The following is a 16,303-nucleotide window of genomic DNA, read 5'->3' as shown; positions in this document are numbered from 1 at the left end:
CATGAATCTAATATATTGGTAGTTGAAAGCTTGAAGAGTGTTTTTCAATAGAATGGTCAGCAAGCATGTTTGAGTGTCTGAGAAAACAAACAAAATATATTGCACCCAAAGAGTAGTGTTCTTCAAAAACCTGAAACTGAAAGCTTTACTCATTTGAATGCTCACAAAGCCACAGACCTGTTCATGGTTGCCCAATTGTAGAACATTCTAAATCAATTCTTAACAATTTGCAGAATATAGAGAATGTGTTATACTGAGTATGAGACATAAATAGCTAATTGAAAGGATGTATTTTAGAGCTTGTGTTTGTGGTTGTTTCCTGACGACTCAAACTGAATTATTCCACTGCTCTGTGTTCGCTACATACTTCAGTCTGAGACTTCCATCGTTGAAGTCGTTTGTGGTTACGTCAAAATGAGGGGTGTTGTACCAAACAGTAATCAGCGATCGGATCATGTCTAACCAATCAGATTATTTTCAAAACGCTGCTTTACCCTTGTGTGTTCTGGCTCTGGCCCAACCTGTCCGTCTCTGGGACCAATCAGAACATTTAGAATGTGTTTGCATTCTAGAAATCGTCAGGGAGATACTCAGATCCAGACTCATTGCGGGGATGAAACTATCGTCCGTGGGAGTGGCGTAACGTTTGGCCGGAGCAAGGTGTTTGTGTAGCCAGGCAAAGAAGCCTGACCTCCAATTCTTTCAAACCCTTCACTTCATTACACACCTCAGACAGGTGCAATTTCTTCAGAACTTTTTCCATCTCAAACACTGTGGTATTATATCCTCTGTATCAATACCAGATGTTTTTTTAAATACTTTCTGATCTCCGATATATGACTGAAATATTCTGCTGAGGGGAGGACGGCTCATAATTGCTGGAACGGAGCAAATGGAATGGCATCAAACACATGGAAACCATTTATGATACCATTCCATTGATTTCGCTCCAGCCATTACCGTGAGCCTGTCATCTCTACGGTGCCACCAACCTGTGTTAGAAATACAATATATTATCTGTATAGTTTGTGTACACAGACTAGTGAAACCCTTCTGCGCTGGCCGTGGTTTTGGGAAAAACTTTGAAAGAAAAAAAGATTCTATCGGTTTGTGGAGGAGAGAATGAAATAAAGTAATAAAAAAATATGTATTTTCTGTCTGACTCATCCCAGCAGCTGTCTGTTTCTGTCCATACCAATGAACTGTGATATTTTTTCAATGGGGGATTCTTCAGTACCCGCTTGAGCAATGTTCACATTGCTTCCAATTGTGTCAGTGCTACATTTGGTCATTCATTCAATTAATTTATTGTCACTATTTTCATTCGTGTCATTTAATCTAATAATGATGCTGCCATGTTACTAAGACATTTGTAAATGAGACATGCATTTTATAGCCCTATTAAATAAGTGAGAGGAGGCATTTCGAATGTCAGCTGTTAATCATTGTTCCTTTGTGTCCTTGCTCGTTATATCTGAAGTTGTTTAAGGTTATCTGAGGATGCGTAGCAAATGGCACCCTATTCCCTATACAGTACACTACTTTTGTCCAGAGCACTACATAGACATACACTTCGAGACATACTGTACATTCCCTACATAGGGAACAGGGTGCCATTTGCGACGCAACTAGCTATCTCCCAGCAATGATTAGGTGAGAGGTGTGGACTCTTCAGACTGCATGTTCCATATAGGCAAATGTTCCAGACACCTAAAGACGTGGGATGAGGAAAACAGTTGATATGTACACCCAAGCTGTTATGTAGCACTAATGTGATTTAAGTCAAATTTCATCATCACTCTGCAATGATCTGAAAACCGAGTATATCACTGTCCACAGGTCCAAAGGAAACGGGAGACTATGTAGGGCTATTGAGATGCTACACTGTACTCTAGGCTGGGTATTGCATAGACCTATAGTTCATACCAAAAAGAGGGTGGGCATGCGTGCGTGTGAGAGGGAGAAAAAAAAAAAAGATGCATGTGGCCACCAGATGGCGCCTTCCCCCTGTTAGGCTGTAATGTACACAATCTACAGGCAGGCAGTAGGTCTCCAGTAGCCTACTTATCAGTGAACTTTGCAACCAACCTTTGTTATTTGTTTCAAGTATAAATAGCGTATAGAACCGTCGGTCTCCCTTGCTACTAGTCATACGATATCACTGATTTCGTTTTCACTGACAACAATGGGTTTATAGGCGAGGTAGCCAGAGAAGGTGCTTGGATTTTCATGAAAGGCTGGTAGAACTTGATCAACGCTTCACGATCCTTTGGTGTCAACTTTTAGGCATTAATGAAAGATTAATTCACTGAACTGGCTGGGTGAATGTGACCTTGCGCGTTTAGGAATACAAAGGAGAGCTCGTTGTCCAATCACATCTTGAAGAACAGAATACCTTATGAATATGAACTATTATGGGTTCTGGGTAACCAATGGACCCTCTGGAAAAACCCGGGCATGCTAATTTACAATTGACAGCTACGGAATTGGAATCCAGCAACATCATTGAGCGAGCAGTAGGTATGGGTTCGGTTCTGCATACAATGGTTCGCAGCTGTATGCATAGTTTACTGTCGCTACTTCGCTTTAAAACATGTATATCAAAACCAAAGAGTAAAGTCACTTTGAAATTAAATATGCAGACAATTTAGCCTCACTTGGATACTAGTAGGAAGGAACGGCCAACGGCTGAGAAACGATCAAAGCAGAGCCGAAGTGTAAGCACTCAGCCACTCTCAGAGCGAGGGAGAACGATGTACCGAGCGTTTTCTTTCCCAATGACAGCGGAGCGCAGTCGGAATAAGGAGCGCCTTGAGGCGAGTTTGGCCGGCCTGTGTGAGTTGGAGCTGCTGAAACAGAGGCAGGAATGCCTGGTGCTCAGTGCCCTCTCGCTCGGGGACTCTGTCCCAGGACTCCCGGCATGGGGCGATGTCCAGCCGGCCCGGCCCGTTCCGGAGACAACCGTCTGTGCGTCAGACGACTTTAGTTATAGGCGCCATACGGTAAGACGACTTTCGTATTATTGTACTTAAAATGCATAAGTTACATATTTGATCGTAAGTAACGGTCATTTAGCCTATAGTTGTACATTTCTATAATTTGGTATTACTGCGCGTTCATGGAAAGCTGTAGACTGGGATTTGTTACGCGTTTAATGCTCTTGGAATGACGGCCATGAAATTATAAATCTATCCTATATAGCTAACCTATATAGAGTGGATCTGTGCCGAATAACGGTACCATCCGAAATGTGGACCAGACAGCCCCATACTGTGTGACCGGAGCGCGCGTGACCATTTAAGGCAAACTTCGGTGCTTGGGTTTTTCATTCCATTGTCCCTTGACGCTGTTTCGAAAAAATAAAAGTATATCAGCATATCATATATTGTCTATATCGAGTTAGTGATAAATAATCCGTTGTTCTGAAAAGGTCGGACCGTGCCCACCACCATGTCGATCCTGGAGTTTTGTGTAGGCCTATAGTTGCTGTATTGTGGTAGTTTCCACCATTATTTGGGGCATCTGTCAATTATTTTTCCACTCAGTAGGCTAATAATAATATGATGAATAACATCTCCATATCTTTTATTGTGTTTTACTATTCCTATTTATTTGATTATTTATCTTGGAATATTACATGCTATCCCTTGGCTGCATTTTTGAAGAGAATACCTGGGGTGCAATGTGGTTGGAGTGCTATATCCTTAATTGAAGTAGCCTTAATTAGGTTTGAGTAGCATAATATGCGTAAAACCCCCAAAATTATATTTATAGCTAAATGGAGACCCTCTCATTTAAAATATTTGAACAGACATTTGTTCAATGGCCAAGCGCTGCACTTGATGCTAGTGTTGCTATCTCCTCATCATGGTATTAGGTGATCTTCATAACACAGAGATTACAACAGCATTGGCAACCTAAGTAAGGACCTAGGCAAGGACATTTTTTTGTAATTTTGCAGCAAGTATTATTTTCTCTATGGATGAAATTGGTGATGTGGGGATAACCTGGACATGCATGGCCTTGCACATTTGCTACGAAAATATTGATCCATATATTTTATGGTAAATACATTTACTTCCGCCGGCAATTAACTATCTAGTTTAACAATGAATTAACCTCTCTGGGATAGGGGGCAGTATTTTCACGTCCGGATGAAAAGCGTGCCCAAAGTAAACTGCCTGCTACTCAGGCCCAGAAGCTAGGATATGCATATAGTTAGATTTGGATAGAAAACACTCTGAAGTTTCTAAAACTGTTAGAATAATGTCTGTGAGTATAACAGAACTGATTTGGCAGGCGAAACCCCGAGCACAATCCATCCAGGGGGGGGGAGATTTGAGGTCACTGTGTTTTCCAATAGGTTTCTATGGGAGACCTGATTTATTGGGGCCCAGATTGCAGTTCCTATGGCTTCCACTAGATGTCAACAGTCTTTAGAAATTGTTAGATGTTTTTCTTTTTAAAAATGAAGAAGTAGGGCTGTTCTTTGTAGGTGTCACTCTGAAGGGCTTTAGTCTTTTGTTGCGCGTGAACTGGAGCACACTTCACGTTGTTTTTATCCGGTATTAGAAACAGTTTATTCCGTCTTAAATTTGATCTTTTATTTACATTTTAGGATACCTGAGGTTGGATTAGGATTTTTTTTTTTAAATGTTTGGACCAAGTTTACAGGTAACTTATTAGATACTTTGTAGTCATGTTGGGCGAGTTGGAACCGGTGTATTTCTGAATCAAACGCGCCAAATAAATTGACATTTTGGGGATATAAAGAAGGAATTTATCGAACAAAACAGCTATTCATTGTGTCACTGAGACATTTGAGATTGCAAAAAGAAGATCTTCAAAGGTAAGGCATTTATTATATGGCTATTTCTGACTTTTGTGTCGCACCTGCCTGGTTGAAAAATTATTTTCATGTGTTTGTATGCGGGGCGCTGTCCTCAGATAATCGCATGGTTTGCTTTCGCCTTAAAGCCTTTTTGAAATCTGACACAGCGGCTGGATTAACAAGAATTGAAGCTTTAGTTTGATGTATGACATTTATTTTTTATTTTTGTGAAGGTTGAATATTGATATTTCTGTAGTTTGGATTTGGCGCGCTACAATTTCACTGGATGTTGTCAAATCAATCCCGCTAACGGGATTCTCGCTTAAGGGATCCATAATTAATCCTGCTACATCTTTGCCTCCAGCATCAAGCGAGAAACTGTATGTAAATGCATCCTAAACTAAACGGTAGTCTAGCCTGGCTGCTCTCCATTTATTAGGCTACCTAGACTGAAAAACAACGCGCATGACATGCACACGACCCCTATAAAGAGGTCACTTTAAATCGGTGATAGATATAAGTGAGTGGCCTTTCTCTCGCTCTCTCTCTCAGTCGCTTCAGGCCAATGTGTGAACAATGGCCTCGGGTTAAATGGATATTGATAGGCCTACAGTTGGGCCATTGCTCTTGTGTTGTGACACATTGATAACCTTTTGGACAATTTGGTTAGGCGTTAATGGTTAAATTATTGTTTTGGATTGTCTTCGTGGGTTTTGAACATTGTGTCAATACCCTCAAAATGTTAATTATGTGGACTAGCCATTATGACTATCTAATGATTTTATATGACTATTTTTACATAAAATAAAGATAGGGCCATGCAGTTTACTGATTGATATTCAATTGAAGGTAATTGTTGGTCCTTGTCCCATCATGCTCTAGCGACTCCAGTCTAGAAACTCCTATGGCAGGCCGGGCACATGCACGTTGACCCAGTCACGGGTTGTGCCTAGAAGGTCAGCATCCCGAAGTCGCCTCTTCACTGATGACGTTGAGACTGGTGTTTTGCGGGTACTATTTAATGAAGCTGCCAGTCAGGACTTGTGAGGCGTCTGTTTCTCAAACTAGACACTCTAATGTACATGTCCTCTTGCTCAGTTGTGCACCAGGGCCTCCCACTCCTCTTTCTATTCTGGTTAGAGCCCGTTTGTGCTGTTCTGTGAAGGGAGTAGTACACAGCGTTGTACGAGATCTTCAGTTTCTTGGCAGTTTCTCGGTTGGAATAGCCTTCATCTCTCAGAAGAAGAATAGACTGACGAGTTTCAAAAGAAAGTTATTTGTTTCTGGCCATTTTGAGCCTGTAATCGAACCAACAAATGCTGATACTCAACTAATCTAAAGAAGGACAGTTTTATTGCTTCTATAATCAGCACAAGTTTTCAGCTGTGCTAACATAATAACATAACAAAAGTGTTTTCTAATTATCAATTAGCCTTTTTAAAAGGATACACTTGGATTAGCTAACACAACATGCCATTGGAACACAGGAGTGAATGTTGCTGATAATGGGCCTCTGTACACCTATGTAGATATTCCATTAAAAATCATCCGTTTCCAGCTACAATAGTCATTTACTAGATTAACAATGTCTACACTGTATTTCTGATCAATCTGATGTTATTTTAATGGACAAAAAATTGGGTTTCTGTCAAAAACAAGGACATTTCTGAGTGACCCCAAACTTTTGAATGGTAGTATACAATGGTAGTAAAAACAAGTATTTGATACACTGCCGATTTTGCAGGTTTTCCTACTTACAAAGCATGTAGAGGTCTGTCATTTTTTATTATAGGTACACTTCAACTGTGAGAGACCGAATCTAAAATCCAGAAAATCACATTGTATGATTTTTAAGTAATTAATTTGCATTTTATTGCATGACATAAGTATTTGATACATCAGAAAAGCAGAACTTAATATTTGGTACAGAAACCTTTGTTTGCAATTACAGAGATCATACGTTTCCTGTAGTTCTTGACCAGGTTTGCACACACTGCAGCAGGGATTTTGGCCCACTCCTCCATACAGACCTTCTCCAGATCCTTCAGGTTTCGGGGCTGTCGCTGGGCAATACTGGCTTTCAGCTCCCTCCAAAGATTTTCTATTGGGTTCAGGTCTGGAGACTGGCTAGGCCACTCCAGGACCTTGAGATGCTTCTTACTGAGCCACTCTTTAGTTGCCCTGGCTGTGTGTTTCGGGTCGTTGTCATGCTGGAAGACCCAGCCACGACCCATCTTCAATGCTATTACTGAGGGAAGGAGGTTGTTGGCCAAGATCTCGCGATACATGGCCCCATCCATCCTCCCCTCAATACAGTGCAGTCGTCCTCTCCCCTTTGCAGAAAAGCATCCCCAAAGAATGATGTTTCCACCTCCATGCTTCACGGTTGGGATGGTGTTCTTGGGGTTGTACTCATCCTTCTTCTTCCTCCAAACACGGCGAGTGGAGTTTAGACCAAAAAGCTCTATTTTTGTCTCATCAGACCACATGATCTTCTCCCATTCCTCCTCTGGATCATCCAGATGGTCATTGGCCAACTTCAGACGGGCCTGGACATGCGCTGGCTTGAGCAGGGGGACCTTGCGTGCGCTGCAGGATTTTAATCCATGACGGCGTAGTGTGTTACTAATGGTTTTCTTTGAGACTGTGGTCCCAGCTCTCTTCAGGTCATTGACCAGGTCCTGCCGTGTAGTTCTGGGCTGATCCCTCACCTTCCTCATGATCATTGATGCCCCACGAGGTGAAATCTTGCATGGAGCCCCAGACCGAGGGTGATTGACCGTCATCTTGAACTTCTTCCATTTTCTAATAATTGCGCCAACAGTTGTTGCCTTCTCACCAAGCTGCTTACCTATTGTCCTGTAGCCCATCCCAGCCTTGTGCAGGTCTACAATTTTATCCCTGATGTCCTTACACAGCTCTCTGGTCTTGGCCATTGTGGAGAGGTTGGAGTCTGTTTGATTGAGTGTGTGGACAGGTGTCTTTTATACAGGTAATGAGTTCAAACAGGTGCAGTTAATACAGGTAATGAGTGGAGAACAGGAGGGCTTCTTAAAGAAAAACTAACTACATCAGGAGACGTGGAGGAGGCCGTAGGAGGGCAACAACCCAGCAGCAGGACCGCTACCTCCGCCTTTGTGCAAGGAGGAGCACTGCCAGAGCCCTGCAAAATGACCTCCAGCAGGCCACAAATGTGCATGTGTCAGCATATGGTCTCACAAGGGGTCTGAGGATCTCATCTCGGTACCTAATGGCAGTCAGGCTACCTCTGGCGAGCACATGGAGGGCTGGCCCCACAAAGAAATGCCACCCCACACCATGACTGACCCACCTCCAAACCGGTCATGCTGGAGAATGTTGCAGGCAGCAGAACGTTCTCCACGGCGTCTCCAGACTCTGTCACGTCTGTCACATGTGCTCAGTGTGAACCTGCTTTCATCTGTGAAGAGCACAGGGCGCCAGTGGCGAATTTACAATCTTGGTGTTCTCTGGCAAATGCCAAACGTCCTGCACGGTGTTGGGCTGTAAGCACAACCCCCACCTGTGGACGTCGGGCCCTCATACCACCCTCATGGAGTCTGTTTCTGACCGTTTGAGCAGACACATGCACATTTGTGGCCTGCTGGAGGTCATTTTGCAGGGCTCTGGCAGTGCTCCTCCTGCTCCTCCTTGCACAAAGGCGGAGGTAGCGGTCCTGCTGCTGGGTTGTTGCCCTCCTACGGCCTCCTCCACGTCTCCTGATGTACTGGCCTGTCTCCTGGTAGCGCCTCCATGCTCTGGACACTACGCTGACAGACACAGCAAACCTTCTTGCCACAGCTCGCATTGATGTGCCATCCTGGATGAGCTGCACTACCTGAGCCACTTGTGTGGGTTGTAGACTCCGTCTCATGCTACCACTAGAGTGAGAGCACCGCCAACATTCAAAAGTGACCAAAACATCAGCCAGGAAGCATAGGAACTGAGAAGTGGTCTGTGGTCACCACCTGCAGAACCATTCCTTTTTTGGGGGTGTCTTGCTAATTGCCTATAATTTCCACCTTTTGTCTATTCCATTTGCACAACAGCATGTGAAATTTATTGTCAATCAGTGTTGCTTCCTAAGTGGACAGTTTGATTTCACAGAAGTGTGATTGACTTGGAGTTACATTGTGTTGTTTAAGTGTTCCCTTTATTTTTTTGAGCAGTGTATATATTCTCAAAGAAACTACCGGTAGTTCGAAAAAATTTCCTCATATTTCTGTCATGCTTCTTTGTTTACAACTCCAAACACCTCGCGCCCCAGGTATTCAGCCAATCAGCGGCCGCCACTGACTGACAGGTAATTTCTGGAGCACAAATATTTGCACCAAGCAAAAGATTGACTATCATTCTGTCTTCAAATGCTTTCCTACCTAGATATGTTACGAATTCATCATTGGGCGCAGTTCTCCAATGAAAGAGGGATTCATTAAGCAAAGTATAGGCCAATCCATAGGAAATAATGATTTTGCCATTTGATCTCCTCCTCACACAAAGAGTGCATCCTAAATGATACCCTATTCCCTATATAGTGCACTACTTATGACCAGCACTTATGGGGCTCTGGTTGAAATTAGTGCACTATATAGGGCAAGGGGTACTATTTGGGACGTACAAAGCTGAGCCTTTGCTGATAGCCTGCTCTAAGACCAGACCTCACATCTGCTGATTGTTAACTAAACAGTGCTTGATTCTCCCTCTGTAGTGGGATAAAGATAAGGCCAGGTGTAAGGTGTAAAGGTGTAAAGATAAGCTCAGGGCCAGGTATAAGGGGTTGTTTTGTGTGTGTGTGTGTGTGTGTGTGTATGTGTGTAGCCTCCAGTGTGTGCGTGTGTGTATTTTCACGCCTAGCTGTGTTGGGTTAACATTGTGGAGTGTCAGGCGAATGTGTGAACAGAGTCAAAGTGGGGGGTAAGTGAGAGACAGAATGTAGGTTGTTGTCACGTCTCTCTTGTTGTGGGGTTTCTGGACAAGCTCTGGGGTGACATTTTACTTAGGTACAGATCTAGGATCAGATTTGTATTTGTATTTATTATGGATCCCCATTAGCTGCTGCCAAAACAGCAGCTACTCTTCCTGGGGTCGTGCAAAATTAAGGCAGTTTATACAATTTTAAAACATTACAATACATTCACAGATTTCACAACACACTGTGTGCCCTCAGGCCCCTACTCCACCACTACCACATATCTACAGTACTAAATCCATGTGTATGTATTCCCATCCCCCATACCTAAACTTAACCATTAGTGGGGAAAATGCTAAACTCACCCAACATATGCCTCTTGGGGTAACTTCACCCTAGTCCCTCTACACACAGTCCCTGGGATGAGGAGAGGGTGGAAGTGGATAGAAGCCCCTAACCACTGATGTAGGGTCAGATATTTTTCCTTCCCACTAATGGTGTCACGCCTTGATCTGTTTCACCTATCCTTGTGCTTGTCTCCAACCCCCTCCAGGTGTTGCCCATCTTCCCCATTATCCCCTGGGTACTTATACCTATGTTTTCTGTCTGTGCCAGTTCCTTTTGTTCATTCAAACCTACCAGCGGTTTCCCTTTCTCCTGTCTTTGCTATAGTCCCTGTTTTCTAGTTTCCTGGTTTTGACCTTTCCTGCCTGCCCTGACTTTGAGCCTGCCTGCCATCCTGTACCTTTGCCTCTACTCTGGATTACCGACCTCTGCCTGACCTGACCCTGAGCCCGCCTGCTGTTCCGGTGCCTTACACCCTCTCTGGATCATTGACCCCTGCCTGCTTGACCTGTAGTTTTCCCACCCCTGTTTAAAGAATAAACATTCGTTTCTTCAACACTGTCTGCACTTGGGTCATACCTTAAAATGTGATAACCTTACCTCCTTATATAAACGATTTATCTGATCCTAGATCTGTGGCTAAGGACAACCTCGATTTTGTACCCCACATCATCTCCGACCCCCTGAAAATAACCCCCATGTTGGCTTCTTTCCACCACCACAAAGCGCCACGGAAGCCGACTACCAACCTCCGTACCCAGCTTCGGTGCTCCCTGCTGGGCTTCGCTGAGCAGAGGGTTGGCCTGTCTTCCCTTCTGGGAGTTTGAGGATCCAGCAGGGGCATAATTAGCCATGCTCAGTGCTGAGGGGCGCTGTTAGCGGTTGTTAGTGGTTAGCTGCAGCGCAGGCTGTTAATAATTGATGGGAACAAAAGGCTTAATTGCACAGGAATCCTGCCTGAGAGACATGAGTGAGAAGCTAGGGATGAGGAGTGTGCGTGTGGACTCGTGTGTGGGTGTATTATAGCTGGGTAGAAAGGGAGTAGTAATGTAGTGCTGGTGTCTATCTGTTAGGGTGAGAGTTTTGGTGTTGTGAGAGGGATGGGAGAGGGCTGGATAATTCATCCAGAGAGATGGAGATGCCCGTGGAGATTGATTGATTGAGTGTTGCTCTAAGGCAACTCTTTTCTGAGTCAAGATCACGTTCTGAGTCAAAATTCAAGCCGAGATCTACCGCTCAGATTTTTTTTAACACGTAAGCCTATGCAACATTAACCAATTAAAAACACTTCTGTAGCAATGAGGTTTGTGCAGTAAGCTATAGGCCCAATACGTTATCACTGCATATTGGCTATGCTTGAATTGTCCTGCCAATGTTGTTCTTCTCAGACCATTTTGAAATGACAGTGCCTTCGGAAAGTATTCAGACACCTTGACTTTTTCCACATTTTGTTACGTTACAGCCTTATTCTAAAATGTATTAAATAGTTTTTCCCCCTCATAAATTTACACACAATACCATATAATGACAAAGCAAAAACTGTTTTTCAAAAATGTTTGCTAATTTATGAGAAAAAAAATCTGAAATAATACATTTACATAACTATTCAGACCCCTTACTCAGTACTTTGTTGAAGCACCATTGCCAGCGATTTACAGCATCGATTCTTCTTGGGTACAAGCTTGGCACACCTGTATTTGGGGAGTTTCTCCCATTCTTCTCTGCAGATCCTCTCAAGCTCTGGCAGGTTGGATGGGGAGAGTTGCTGCACAGCTATTTTCAGGTCTCCAGAGATGTTCGATTGGATTCAAGTCCGGGCTCTGGATGGGCTACTCAAGGACATTCAGAGACTTGTCCCGAAGCCACTACTGCATTGCCTTGGTTGTGTGCTTTGGGTCGTTGTCCTGTTGGAAGGTGAACCTTCACCCCAATCTGAGGTCGTGAGCACTCTGGAGCAGGTTTTCATCAAGGATCTCTCTGTACTTTTCTCCGTTCATCTTTGCCTCTATCCTGACTAGTCTCCCAGTCCCTGCCGCTGAAAAACATCCCCACCTCATGATGCTACCACCACCATGCTTCATTGTGGAGATGGTGCCAGGTTTTCTCCAGACGTGACGCTTGGCATTCAGAATCGTTAGGTGCCTTTGGCAAACTCCAAGCGGGCTGTCATGCGCCTTTTACTGAGGAGTGGCTTCCGTCTGGCCGCTCTACCATAAAGGCCTGATTTGGTGGAGTGCTGCAGAGATGGTTGTCCTTCTGGAAGGTTCTCCCATCTCCACAGAGGAACTCTGGAGCTCTGTCAGAGTGACCATCGGGTTCTTGGTCGCCCCCCTGACCAAGATCCTTCTCCCCCGATTGCTCAGTTTGACCGGGCGGCTATCTCTAGGAAGAGTCATGGTGGTTCCAAACTTCTTCCATTTAAGAATGATGGAGGCCACTGTGTTCTTTGGGACCTTCAATGCTGCAGAAATGTTTTGGTACCCTTCCCCAGATCTGTGCCTCGACACAATCCTGTCTCGGAGCTCTACGGACAATTCCTTCATCCTCATGGCATGGTTTTTGCTCTGACATGCACTGTCAACTGTGGGAAAATCATTTCCAAATCATGTCCAATCAATTGAATTTTCCACAGATGGACTCAAATCAAGTTGTAGAAACATCTCAAGGATGATCAATGCAAACAGGATGCACCTGAGGTCAATTTCGAGTCTCATTGCAAAGGGGCTGAATACTTATGTAAATAAGGAATTTCTGTTTTTTAATTTGTAATACATTTGCAAACATTTCTAAAAACCTGTTTTCGCTTTGTCATTATGGGGTATTGTGTGTAGAATGCTGAAGATTTTATTTATTTAATAAATTTTAGGGCTCCCGAGTGGCACAGCGGTCTAAGCCACTGCATCTCAGTGCAAGAGGCATCACTATAGTACTTGGTTCGAATCCAGGCTGTATCACATCCGTCCGTAATTGGGAGTCCCATAGGGCGGCGAACAATTGGCTGTAATGTAACAAAATGTGGAAAAAGTCAAGGGGTCTGAATACTTTCCGAAGGCACTGTTTGAATTACCCTGCCATTTTGAAATGTAGGTATATGATCACACTGGTAATAGATCATTTGTTGTATTACTTGTGAGGCACAGCTGAGTGAGCATAATCATTTTTTTAAAATTCTGGACTGATGTCTTGCTTCTGTGCGGAGGGAGGGAGCAGTGGTGAGGCTGCCTCTCACCTGACTCACAGTCCCTCTGCCCTCCGCTGAGAAAAGGGGACACAGTCTTCCAGCTTATTGCAAAACTCAAGTCACACTGCATTATTTCTGCCTCATGCACCAATTCATGTTGTTACTCTATGACCAGAGAAAGTGAAATATTCCTCGATATTAAAAAAGACACAAGATACTAATAATAACAACGCAAGCTTATCTAAACACTGCTATACTCATTCATTGCACCTGCAGTGCTGGTTATAGCGTGAGTGAAAGTAGGTAGAACACACATTTTATGGCTACTAAAGGAGCAACGCCGCTATTGGGTACGCAGTCAGAATGCCTGAGTGTGATCAACCTTTCTTCACGTCCCATCACCACTTCTTTTGTCCCCACTGCATCATGTAATGACTTTGACACCACAATAGAGTTTTAGAAATGATTTAGTACATTGAGACTTAGGGAGTCTAAATGTGAACATCAAGTATGGGTGAGACGAGTGTTCAGACACAATAGAGAATGACATTTCCCACAGAACGAATACCCCTTTTCGAGCCAAATCCACCTTTTGTCTGCCCAGATACAGAAATCCCTCCCTAGAAACATACTGCAGATTGGTGGAAAAAGATGTCTCTGATTCTGAATAAATAACAAGAATACAGAGTCTACAATAATCTCCCTAAAGAACAGAGACAAGCATTGGATGATTAAAAAATGATTCCACTTTGATAGGGCGTAATGCTGATAAGAGCGGAGCTGTGGTGTTGTTAAACCGTGATGACTATGTGAATGAGATCCGGGGACAATTGAACACTACCACTTTCTATCAGAAATTGTCACGTGACCCCACACCACTGTTCAAAGATAACATTCACTGCAAGCTGAAGTCTCTTGTGGAAAGGTGAGACATTATGCAAAAAGAATATGAGAATATGAAAGTAGACTATACAATCAGGAGCATTATTCATGCCTTACCAAAAATCCACAAACGATTGGATAAGCCACCAGGGAGACCTATTGTGGCCTCCATTGGCTCATTGACTGAAAATATTTCTGCTTTTGTGTCAGCTCGACTGGTTGATTACCACGGCTCTCAGGGGATCGCTGTGTCTTGCTTTCAATCGCACTCTCTCTCACTCTCTGTCGCTCTCACTATTTCTCTGTCTCTCTCTGTATAACTCAGTCTCTGTTTCTCTCTCTGTCTCTCTCTCTCTGTCTCTTTCTGTGTCTCTCTCACGCTCTCTGTATATAACTCACTCAATCTCTCTGTCTCTCTGTCAATTCAAGAGGCTTTATTGGCATGGGAAACATATGTTTACATTGCCAAAGTAAGTGAAATAAACAATAAAAAATGAACGGTAAAAATTACACTCACAAAAGTTCCAAAATAATAAAGACATTTAAAATGTCCTATTATGTCTATATACAGTGTTGTAATGATGTGCAAATAGTTCAAATACAAAAGGGAAAATAAATAAAAATATATATAGGTTGTATTTACAATTGTGTTTGTTCTTCACTGGTTGCCCTTTTCTTGTGGCAACAGGTCAAAAATCTTGCAGCTGTGATCACTTAATAGATATGGGAGTTTATCAAAATTGGATTCGTTTTTTCAAATTCTTTGTGGGTCTGTGTAATCTTAGAGAAATATGTGTCTAATATGGTCATACATTTGGCAGGAGGTTAGGAAGTGCAGCTCAGTTTCCACCTCATTTTGTGGGCAGTGTGCACATGGCCTGTCTGCTCTTGAAAGCCAGGTCTGCCTATGGCGGCCTTTCTCAATAGCAAAGCTATGCTCACTGAGTCGGTACATAGTCAAAGATTTTATTAATTTTGGGTCAGTCATAGTGGCCAGCTATTCTGCCACTGTGTATTCTCTGTTTAGGGCCAAATAGCATTCTAGTTTGCTCATTTTTTTTGTTAATTCTTTCCAATGTGTCAAGTAATTATCTTTTTGTTTTCTCATGATTTGTTTGGGTCTAATTGTGTTGCTGTCCTGGGGGTCTGTTTGTCTTTGTGAACAGAGCCCCAGGACCAGCTTACTTAGGGGACTCTTCTCCAGGTTCATCTCTCTGTAGGTGATGGCTTTGTTATGAAAGGTTTGGGCATCACTTCCTTTTAGGTGGTTATAGAATTTTAACGGCTCTTTTCTGGATTTTGATAATTAGCGGGTATCGGCTTGCATTATTTGGTGTTTTACATTGTACACAGAGGATATTTTTGCAGAATTCTGCATGCAGAGTCTCAATTTGGTGTTTGCCCCATGTTGTGAATTATTGGTTAGTGAGCAGACCCCAGACCTCACAACCATAAAGTGCAATGGGTTCTATAACTGATTCAAGTATTTTTAGCCAGATCCAAATTGGTATGTCAAATTTTATGTTCCTTTTGATGGCATAGAATGCCCATCTTGCCTTGTCTCTCAGATCGTTGACAGCTTTGTGGAAGTTACCTGTGGCGCTGATGTTTAGGCCAAGGTATGTATCATTTTTTTGTGTGCTCTAGGGCAACAGTGTCTAGATGGAATTTGTATTCGTGGTCCTGGCTGGACCTTTTTTGGAACACCATCATTTTTGTCTTACTGAGATTTACTGTCAGGACCCAGGTCTGACAGAATCTTTGCAGAAGGTCTAGGTGCTGCTGTAGGTGCTCCTTGGTTGGTGACAGAAGCACCAGATTATCAGCAAACAGTAGACATTTGACTTCAGATTCTAGTAGGGTGAGGCCGGGTGCTGCAGACTTCTAGTGCCATCACCAATTCGTTGATACGTATATACACTACCATTCAAAAGTTTGGGGTCACTCAGAAACATCAAATTGATCAGAAATACAGTGTAGACATTGTTAATGTTGTACATGACTATTGTAGCTGGAAACGGATGATTTTTAATGGAATATCTACATAGGCGTACAGAGGCCCATTATCAGCAACCATCACTCCTGTGTTCCAATGGCACGTTGTGTTAGCTAATCCAAGTGTATCCTTTTAAAAGGT

The 16,303-nt window shown here is 43.2% G+C and overlaps 1 protein-coding gene across 2 annotated transcripts in view; it reads left to right on the top strand.

Moving 5' to 3' along the window:
• Nucleotides 1-2,137: 2,137 nt before the first annotated feature.
• The window catches only part of LOC120056957 (dapper 1-like), a 35,581-nt gene continuing 21,415 nt past the window's right edge, over nucleotides 2,138-16,303 (top strand). Inside the window, exon 1 of one of the 2 annotated variants that reach the window (XM_039005268.1) lies at nucleotides 2,138-2,520. Coding sequence is in view for 1 of the 2 variants with exons in the window: in XM_039005267.1 (XP_038861195.1) it covers nucleotides 2,754-3,002 (249 nt within the window). In the remaining variant the exon portion in view is untranslated. Of the gene's footprint in view, nucleotides 3,003-16,303 lie in introns of both variants that reach the window. The other variant, XM_039005267.1, reaches the window with a different exon arrangement.

This window comes from Salvelinus namaycush, chromosome 12 (genome assembly GCF_016432855.1).
Source record: "Salvelinus namaycush isolate Seneca chromosome 12, SaNama_1.0, whole genome shotgun sequence".
In the NCBI taxonomy this organism is placed as follows: Eukaryota; Metazoa; Chordata; class Actinopteri; order Salmoniformes; family Salmonidae; genus Salvelinus; species Salvelinus namaycush.
The sequence above is the reverse complement of the archived record's forward strand: the minus strand, read 5'-3'. Positions and strand labels throughout refer to the sequence as shown.